The following is a 10,951-nucleotide window of genomic DNA, read 5'->3' as shown; positions in this document are numbered from 1 at the left end:
CTCCATGAGCAGTAGCCTGACTCTGCCTCGGATCAGAGTTTAAGGTAAGTCCAAGCTGAGAACTGCCCCCTCGACGCCTCTCTGCAGCCGGCTTCCCCACTCCGATGCTGGGGGCTCTGTCACACTCAGGCACCCCCAGTCTTTCTGTGACCCTTGGGTCCTGAAGACCACACGGTCCCCAGGAGGACTCCACCCCCGCTTAGCCTCTGGAGTGACGTTCCTCCGTGGAGCAGACTTCTAAAAGTCCTGATTTTGTGCTCCGCTGCTCCGCCGCTTGCTGGCCCTTCCCCTCGCAATATATCTTCCCATATATGGCCTCGGATTGACTTTTCCCCGACATCCTACCTTCCAGAAAGTGGTTGCTTTTCTGTTCCTAGAATTGCTGTACTTCTCTTTGCTTTCCTGTTGAGGTGTTCAGAATGGTTTTATACTAGCTAGCTAGCTGATCTGAGACCAAAGGATATTTAGGTTTCAGCTCCTCCGTGGTCTTGCTCCTCCCTCTCTGTTTTTTGCTTTTCTAAGCTGCTCTTTTCCTGTTCTTTGGCTAGAGAAAGATGAGGTGTTTTATGTATGTATGTATATTAGTCACCATACAGTACATCATGAGTTTTTGATGTTGTTCCATCATTCACTGTTTGTATATCACACCCAGTGCTCCCTGTAATCCGCGTTCTCCTTAATACCCATCACCAGGCTCACCCATCTCCCCACCCCCTTGCTTCTAAAACTCTCTGTTTGTTTCCCAGTGTCCATAGTCTCTCATGGTTCATCTCGGATTTCTCCCCCTTCATTTTTTTCCCTTCTCCTAATATCTTCCATGCTAGCACTTTTGTTCCTCAAATAAGTGAAACCATGTGAAAATTGACTTTCTCTGCTTGCCTTATTTCACTCAACATAATTTCCTCCAGACCCATCCAAGTTGATGCAAAATTTGGAGCCATAATAGTCCATTGTGTATATGGACCACATCTTCTTCATCCATTCATCTGTTAGAAGGCATCTTGGTCCTTTCCACAGTTTGGCTATTGTGGATATTGCTGCTATGAATGTTGGGGTGCATGGGGCCTTTCTTTTCACTACATCTGTATTTTTGGGGTAAAGACCCTGTGGTGCAATTGTTGGCTCATAGGGTAGCTCTATTTTTAATTTTTTGAGGAACCTCCACACTGTTTTCCAAAGTGAGTACACCGGTTTGCATTCCCACCAGCAGTGTAAGAGGGTTCCCCTTTCTCCACAACTTCTCCAACATCTGTTGTTTCTTGCCTTGTCAATTTTGACCATTCTAACTGGTGTAAGCTGGTATCTCAATGTGGTTTTGATTTGAATTTCCCTGATGGCTAGTGATGATGAACATTTTTTCATGGGTCTGAGATGAGGTCTTTCTTGATATTTTTCTTTGGTCTGTGCCCATTGGTATTTCTGGGATGGTGGCTTCTCCAACAATCAGTCCTGTCATATAAGAGGGAAGACAGCAACTCAGGGAACTCACCACAGTGTTGCTCCTTAGGTCCTAACACCTCTAGCCTGTCTGCCTTCTACTCTTTCATGGTGTTCTTATGTTGTGTTATATACAATGCCCAAGATTTTCAGCTCTACTTTTCAAAGTACATATTCTGCCACTGTAAAGATGATACCCAATAGGAGCTGAAAGACTCTCCTGTTGAACTATCTGATGCTTGCCTCCATGCATGAGAGTGGCCAGCTCTGGTCCAGATGTGCTTGCACAGGTGGAAGGCTGGTGGGCACTTTTGCTGTCTAAGTTCCTGCAAATGAAAATGACAATCATTTCCTGAGTTCTCAGTTTGTTAGACCTAATGATGGAAGTAGAGCAGTGAGGTAATGGTGGTGTTGAGCCTTCACTTCTCTGATGGTATTTGGTTGACGATGCTAGTCCAGTGTCTTGTTTCTTCAGATTTATTTCCCATACCACTGAGGGTGAACATTTATTGTTAATGTACAAGTGAACATACTCTGGAACAGGGATGTTAAATTCTTTTCTTGAAATGCCACAGTTTTAAATGATGGGGCCAAAATGTAGACTTAGACACGTAGATTCCAAAATTATGTTCTTTCCATGGGACTTTGGACTATTTTAAAACTGCTTTTAATAAGTCCTTACTCTTGGGGTGTCTGGGAGGCTCCATCATTAAGTGTCTGCCTTCAGCTCAGGTCATGATCCCAGGGTCCTGGGATCGAGCCCTGCATTGGGCTCCCTGCTCCACGGGAAGCCTGCATCTCCCTCTCCCACTCCCTCTGCTTGTGTTCCTGCTCTCACTGCCATTCTCTCACTAATAAACAAAATCTTTTTAAAAAAGTTAAGTCCTTACTCTTACTAGGTGGAGAGTAAAGGTTACCAAAAGGCAGTGATCCACGGCTCTTAATGTGTTAGCTTGCTGAGAATACAAATATCTTCTTACTGTGATTACAAGTTTTATCTTTATAACTTAAAATTTTAAGGTGTGAATAATGTTAAACATTTAATTTCACAAGATTACAGGGTTTGTTCCCAAAAGGCCATAATTAAAAGAATTTTAATGTCTGAAAATAGAGATTGGCTCAAACTGTTTTAGGTTTCCTTATATTTTCAGCAGCCTGAGCAAGGATTAGTTCAGTGGTCAAATACTTAAAGAAGACATAGTAAATCCAATTTTGGAAGCTTGCTTGCTTTCTTTCTTTTTTAAAAAAGATTTTATTTATTTATTTGACAGAGAGAGAAATCACAACTAGGCAGATTTATTCACTTTGTCCATTTATTCACTGGTAACCACAGACCCCTACGAAGGGCAGCAGTGCAGGGCAGTGCAGGGCGGTGACATGTCACTTAGCAGGAAGGTTGGGCTGTTCCCTTCCCTCAGAGGGAGGACAAGTAGTGAGGAAGAGGATCAGAGAGCTGGGAAGAGTTCAGAGACCAGAGACAGCCAGTTGGAAAATGTACTGAGCTGGTGGCAATTTAGATCTTTCAGAGGAAGGACCGTCCTCACAATTCCAGCTTTGCAGAGAGAACAGTGGCCAGGCTCCTGCTGAAGAAGCATTCCTGCTCCCTCCTTTTTCAGTTGTGTTGCTTTTCTGTAAAATCCTATTGTGACAGGTATTCATTGTCGTTTACATGTGTTATTCTTTACAAATGCTTAATAGTGTATCTTTTTTGCCTAAAGTTAGCTTTTCCAAATGTGATTTTATCAGCCACTTTCATCCTTTAAAAAAAATACTCTTCATCATTTATATTATTTTTATATTATGTCTTTGTTTCCTGATTTCTCGTCATCATAGATATAATATTAGGAACAACACTGTCGTATAAAAATATGTTCAATGTAGGGGCGCCTGGGTGGCTCAGTGGGTTAAGCCTCTGCCTTCGGCTCAGGTCATGATCTCAGGGTCCTGGGATCAAGCCCCGCACTGGGCTCTCTGCTCAGCGGGGATCCTGCTTTCCCCTCTCTCTCTGCTTACCTCTCTGCCTACTGATCTCTCTCTGTCAAATAAATAAATAAAATCTTTAAAACAAACAAACAAACAAACAGACAAACACCTTTAAAAATACGTTCAATGTAAAGAATTATGGAATTATGCGATGCGGGGCTCGATCCCAGGACCCTGTGTCATGACCTGAGCTGAAAGCAGAGGCTTTAACCCACTGAGCCACCCAGGTGGCCCGATATTGACGTTTTTAACTAGAACCTGGACAGAACCTCGGACTCTACCCAACTGCATACCTTTCTCTCTATTTGGATCTTGACTTTGTTATAATCAGCCTTTTGATATCATTTTTAGTTTTCGCTATAGTTTTTTACTGTAACTATAGTCTTACCACCCATATTTGAATTCATAAACAGTAATTTGTTCTGCCTATTTTTTAGCTTTATGTAGAGGGAAGGATTACTTTGTAATCCTTGTAAACTTGCATCATTTGCTTAGTACTTTGTGTGGAAAACACCATTTCTATTTGTTTAGCTGAAGTTGGTTTTTACTAGGCTCTACACTGGCGTGGAGCCCAGCACAGAGCTTGAACTCATGACCCTGAGGTCAGGGGTCAGATGCTTAACGAGTAAGCCGCCCAGATGGCCCTGTTTAGCTATAGTTTTACTCATATTGTTGTAGAGTACTTGTTTGTGAAAACAGGGCACAATTTACCTAGGTTGCTGTTACAAGCGTTAGGATTGTTTCTAGTTTCCATTAATACAAACAATGATGCTGTTGACCATTCTTACATGCATGTCTTAGAGTAGGTGCTTAAGCGTTATCCTAGATAATATGCAATCTAGGATGTGAGTGTGAGTCAGATTGCTAGACTATTATCAAAGCCATTTGAGCGTGTAAGGCTGCCAGTGAGTGAGGTCTGGGCTGCAAAGCGTAATAGAAGGACTGTGATTCCCTCTTTCTTCAAAGGACACCCGGACCCGTGGCTGCCTGTTCTCCCGCCAGCTCTCAGGAGGGGATCTAACTGGGATGGGAATAACTGAAAAAATTCAAACCTAAGAACATCTTCCTCAGGAAGTAGTTTATCTCTTTTTGCTGAACATGATAAATGAAATTGAAACTTACGGACCTACCAGAAATAACCATAAACCCATCAGCTTCCTTCTATTTTTCTGTAGTGATTATTTTAATTATCCTGGTAAAGTCAAAATCATTTGGAACTTAAATGCGAAGACTAGTTGAATTTAAATAAACCATGTATGTTTTATGAAAAACAGAGATAATGTTTTTTAGGATTTTATTTATTTATTTTAGAGAGAGAGAGAGAGAGAGAGAGAGAAAGAGCAAACATGAGAAGGGGGAGGGGCAGAGACATAGGGAGAAGCAGATTTCCCCCTGAGCAGGGAGACTGATGCAGTGCTCACTTCCAGGACCCTGAGATCATGACCTGAACCAAATGCAGATGCTTAACTGACTGGGTTCCCCAGCACCCAAAACATAGATAATTTTGTTTTTAATTTTATTTTTTCAGTGTTCCAAGATTCATTATTTATGCACCACACCCAGTGCTCCATGCAATACATAGATAATTTTTAAAAATCGTTTGAGTACATCATTAAAACCTGTGGCTATAAATTGAAGAGTGTTGTAGAGGATTTGAAGTTTTTTTTTCTTTGTCACATTAGAAATTTGGTTGCCTTCTTTTATATTTATGGTAAAGATAAGAATTGCCTTAATATTAGCTCTGTGATCCCATATATATCTATATATATCCCATATCTATATATAAAATATATATATTGGCTCTGTGATCCCATATATATATATGGGATATATATAGATATATATGGGATATATATGGGATCACAGAGCTAATATATATATTATGTGTGTATATATATTATATATATATGATAGAGCTAATATATATATAGGTTATGAATGAAATGGGTTATGAATGAAATTAAGAATTTATTTGCATATTTACATTAAAAATTAAGTAACTGAAAGACTCTTACTTATAGATGTAAATACTTGGGCAATTGTGATGAAAAACTCTTAAGTGTCTTGGAAACTATGACAGTCATTCACAGATGAGACTCAGGTGGTTGGGGAAATCTAGGGAATTATTTGTCCTTTGTTGAATATGTGAAAAAACAAAAGAAACAGATGAAGTCTCCTCTGACATTGCCCTTGATCGTCGTTCTCCCTGAGGACGGCCATCTCTGGACAGCTCAGTGACAGGGGCTCATTAACAGTGTGGGGCTTCTGCTCCCCAGAGACGTCAGCTAGGGAAACACATTTGGTTTTTGGTGCCAGCCCAGTCACAGCTGAGTGTCACAGCACCTCTCCTGTGCTCATAAGGATCTCCCTGTCATACAGCCAGGTCACTGCTTTCGGGAAACCATAGTGGAGTTTGCAAGTCTTCATCTCCTACCTCCTAGAGGCAAAGTGCAGATCTGTACCACATGAAGACATGTGAAGTCATTGTTAGCAAGTATCTTTTTGCTTAGGAAAAATTTATGGATAAGCCAGTGCTGGTATAGTAAACCTTTGCATTTACTGCAAAGAACACAACGGTTTCTACATGTCCGAGTACAAATGCCCGGTACCGTCTTTAGTCAGTGATTTGGAAAGGAGGTAGGGAGATAGCTTAGAACCCACAGAGAGGGTGAACAAAGTGAGTGAAATGGAACTAGGTCTCTGTGTTGCTTTAAGAATTTAAGTTAGTTAATTTTCAGTTACAATTGTTCGTGGAACAGAAAGCTGTATTGGTTTGCATATATAGTCCATTGTTTAAAGGAACAGACCATGGAAATTCACCAAATATAAGAAGTAAACTTAATTGTTCATTACAGACTCCACCAAGTCATTCCTAGATATTTCATTTTACTGTAATACATTCATTATACTTGTGTATGCACATGTGGATAATCATTTAATTAAGAATATTTAGTGGCAATAAAATATGGGCTTCAGGAATAGAATAAGAGAGTATGTATATGGGTAAAAATATTAGACTAGTATTAGACTATATGGTAAAACTATTAGACTATATGTTTCCATGCTTTCTCTTTGGTCCTTGTTGTCTGTGAAATTAGACAATATATGTTCTCTATGCATAAAAGTCCTTATCAGTATTTATAGTTTCTAAGTGGTCATTTTCTCCCTTAAGAGTTACCAAAATATCTAAAATATAAAATATTATGGATTTTTAAAAATGCTATAGTGTAAGTACCACAGGGGAGTTCCATTCTGTGAATATTGTGTCAGCATTTTTCTATTTTCATGTTATTTTTAATAAGAAATGATGACCATTCGAGTGAGTACAAATACCAATCTGAAGAAAAAAAAAGAAGAATCCTGAATGTTTAATTCATGAATTAGGCAAATGATAAGTTGTGTGTGTCTGTGTTTGTGTGTGTGTATGTGTATAATTGCACTGAGGTGATGTATAAGGTACACTGGGTTCCATCCATCTATCCTTGCACAGCACCATGAATGGACTCTGTGTGAATGCTGTTGGGGCCCCGCTCAGACGCTCTTTACCTGGCTGCTGCTCTGATCCTTACCCTATGTGTTAGGAATATGGGCTGTCAGGTGCACAGCCATTCCCTTCGTCAGAGATTTGCCCTCAGCTGAGAGGGATCTGCTTTGCAAGGAGGTCTCAGGAACAGAGTGTGGGCAACTCTTAGCCAGTGACAGACTCTTAGGAGAGACAAAAGGCTGCCAGTGCTAAGGCAGGATTAAGTCTGATGCAATTCTTACTGAGGAGCCTGTTGTAATATATCTGAGGTTAGCTCAGACCTATGAAACAGATGCATCATTAACGCGAAGAGATTCACTCGTAGCCCTGAGGCTGTTCATAGTTTGCCAACACGATTTCAGGATTCACTAGGAACTGGATAGGGCAGGGTTTGTATGTCAAATATATCAGTGAATGTTATGTATTTGAAATATCTTCAATATAGACACTATCTTGAGATATTCAGTCTTTACAATGTGTAGTTGTATACTGACCAGCTAGTATATGGAAATATGTATTCTTCCAATGAAATTAGACTTATATGTCAGCATTGAACACCTACAGTGATGGCTCTAAATATTTAGAGCTCCCGTGTACCGGCACTAAATATTTAGCTTCAGAAAGTTGGTAATTAGTCTAATATCAATGGATGTCTGAGATTTTGTATATGAAAATATCCTTTTCTTTATAACTTTTCTTCTAGTACTTAGAGGTTTCCATTATAGTGATTTAACCTACCTTACTTTGAGAATGTATCTGTCTTTATCTCTATGTATTTATATATTTAATTATTTTATCATAGGGAGTGATGTAAAGCATTTTTCTTTGTAGATAGATTACAGCACTAGATAACTTTTAAAATGACTAATCTGATTAGAATGTTGATAGTGAAAAATCCTACCTCTTTTAGGATTCCATGCCCTGTACTTGGTAATGTGTGAAACAGAAGTCTGCAGACAGAAGAAGAAAGTCTTGGCCACTGGATTTCAGGGTTCTGATTTCAATGGATATGCAGGGCCAATGAATTTTTGGAGTTCCTATTAAATTGGTATGGTAATTTCAAGTATCTTTAAGGAAAAGTTAAGCACTGTATTTGGATAGTAATGTTTTTGGTTCTCTGTGATTATTAATTTTTTCCCTACCATATCAAAAATCGGTGCAACTTTCATAAATACGTTAGTCAGTTCTGTCAAAATGTTTGTGTACAGAGTAGTGGTGGTATTTTGCATGCAATTGAATTCTTTGAATTAATACATTCTAGGTTTTCAATTCCTGTATCTGAATGCATTTTTGAGATTATATTGTATTATATTCTATTGCACGTGAGGTATGTGCAAATCCAATTTTGTAGAATCATGAGATACATACTTGAAATAACATTTCTCCCTCTGTCTGCATCTCTTTCTGATTTTTTCTGATTACCCTCCCTCTTTTTCCATTATCCCCATTCTTTCTAAAATGTAGGTATATGTTTATAGTACTTTAGGTCTTATTGAGCTCAGGCCGAAAGACCTTTTGTACCTATGACTCATTCAAAGACAATATGCATTATTTCATTTTTCTTATACTAAATATTAATGATATTCTTTTTGTGATAATGTAAAACTGGATTGGGATAAATTATGTCAATTTTTAAATTTACTTAAGTGTTTATTCTTTATAAAAATTTTTATTTTTTATTATGTTATATTAGTCACCATATAGTATGTCATTAATTTTTGATGAAGTGCTCCATGATTCATTGTTCATTATCATCCAGCACTTAATGATCACATCATTCATTCAAGTAGTTAATGATAAAATCCTATGGTCCTACTTTAATATGAGAGATCCACCCTAACCCTGTCAACTATTTTTTTTTGATTTCTTTTTTTTTTTAAAGATTTCTTTTAAAATTGCTAAATGCTTGCTCCTGGCAGGAAACATGCGCTAGCAGAGGATGGAACAGAAGAATGGCAGCTCTTTCACGGGGTTTATCCTGCTGGGGTTCTCTGACCGGCCTCAACTGGAGCTAGTCCTCTTTGTGGTTCTCCTCATCTTCTACCTGTTCACTCTGCTGGGAAACGCCACCATCATTGCCTTGGCCCAACTGGACCCACATCTTCAGACTCCCATGTACTTTTTCCTCTCCAACCTAAGCTTCCTGGACCTGTGTTACACGACCAGCACTGTCCCGCAGCTCCTGGTTCATCTCAGGACGGCAGACAAGTCTATCTCATATGGTGGCTGTGTAGTTCAGCTGTTTGTTGCTCTAGGGCTGGGATGCACGGAATGCATTCTGTTAGGGGTCATGGCGTTTGACCGCTATGCAGCCATCTGCAAGCCCCTGCAGTACACTGTGATCATGCACCCCCGTCTCTGTGCCCTCATGGCTTCTGCATCATGGTTTATTGGTTTTGCCAACTCCTCATTGCAAACAATGCTCATCTTCATTGTACCACTTTGTGGGAGAAATAAAATAGACCACTTCTTTTGTGAGATCCCACCATTCCTCAAGCTTGCCTGTGTTGACACCACTGTGAATGAGTCTGAGCTCTTCTTTGTCGGTGTGGTCATCCTCCTCATACCTGTGGCATTAATCATCTTCTCCTACGGTCAGATCGTCAGGGCGGTCTTAAGAATAAAGTCATCTGCAGGGCAGAGGAAAGTGTTTGGCACATGTGGGTCCCACATCACAGTGGTCTCCCTGTTCTATGGCACGGCCATCTATGCTTACCTCCAGCCCAGCAACAGCTACTCCCAGGATCAGGGAAAGTTTGTTTCTCTGTTCTACACCATCGTCACCCCCATGGTTAACCCTGTCATATATACACTGAGGAACAAGGATGTGACGGGAGCAATGAAGAAGGTACTTTGTAAGGGCCATGACTCCAAATGACTGGGTGGGGATGACCCTTTGATGGAGGACTTTGACTGCCAGGGTATTTAAGATGACTATGACCTTCTTGTGTCATCCAAAATTTCCTGTGACATCTCTCAAGGGAATTTCCTTACCTGTTGCTTTAATACATTTCAGTGCTCAAAATCCAAGTTCATGGGTTCATGAAGCCTCCAGAGTTGCTCCTATAGAGTCTGCATCATATTTCATTTTAAGAAGCTCCATAGGTTAGGTTGGAGTATTATGCCTCCATCAGAAAGGATGAATACCCACCTTTTGTAGCAACATGGACGGGACTGGAGGAGATTATGCTGAGTGAGATAAGTCAAGCAGAGAGAGTCATTTATCATATGGTTTCACTTATTTGTGGAGAATAACAAATAACATGGAGGACAAGGGGAGATGGAGAGGAGAAGGGAGTTGAGGGAAATTGGAAGGGGAGGTGAACTATGAGAGACTATGGACTCTGAAAAACAACCTGAGGGTTTTGAAGGTGTGGGGGGTGGTTGGGGGAACCAGGTGGTAGGTATTATGGAGGCAGGGATTTCATGGAGCACTGGGTGTGATGAAAAAACAATGAATACTGTTACACTGAAAAGAAATAAAAAATTAAAAAAAAAAAAAGAAGCTCCATAGGTTTTTCATATTCCCCCCTTACTTAGGAACACTATTCCAATTTTTTCTCTAAGAAGACACATACATACCATAAAGTCATAGTGAAAAATAAGAATAGAAATGACTAAAAAACTATAGGAAATATTAAAATTTTAGAATTTTTCTAGCAAATTGTTGGAGGCATATCACTTTTTCTTGCATTGTAATCATGGCTCTACTGTCATACGTTTCTTTTTTTTTTTTTTAAAGATTTTATTTATTTATTTGACAGACAGAGATCACAAGTAGAGAGGTAGGCAGAGAGAGGAGGGGAAGCAGGCCCCCTGCTGAGCAGAGAGCCCGAAGCAGGGCTCGATCCCAGGACCCTGGGATCATGACCCCAGCTGAAGGCAGAGGCTTTAACCCACTGAGCCACCCAGGCGCCCCTGTCATATGTTTCTGAATTAGGAGTAATGACTGTCAACATCCCAGAACAGTTGAATCTGACACTGTAAGCCCTTAGATCTTAATCAAAC

General features: G+C 39.9%; 1 protein-coding gene across 1 annotated transcript; it reads left to right on the top strand.

Moving 5' to 3' along the window:
* Nucleotides 1-9,821, top strand: LOC116587598 (putative olfactory receptor 2B8). The gene is made up of 3 exons (XM_032338220.1): nt 1-44; nt 7,854-7,991; nt 8,863-9,821. Exon 3 carries the CDS (start codon nt 8,883-8,885, stop codon nt 9,819-9,821), a length of 939 nt encoding a protein of 312 aa, XP_032194111.1. The 5' UTR covers nt 1-44; nt 7,854-7,991; nt 8,863-8,882.
* Nucleotides 9,822-10,951: the final 1,130 nt, after the last annotated feature.

Source organism: Mustela erminea, chromosome 4 (assembly GCF_009829155.1).
Source record: "Mustela erminea isolate mMusErm1 chromosome 4, mMusErm1.Pri, whole genome shotgun sequence".
NCBI lineage: Eukaryota > Metazoa > Chordata > Mammalia > Carnivora > Mustelidae > Mustela > Mustela erminea.
This window is presented reverse-complemented; position numbering and strand designations above follow the sequence as displayed.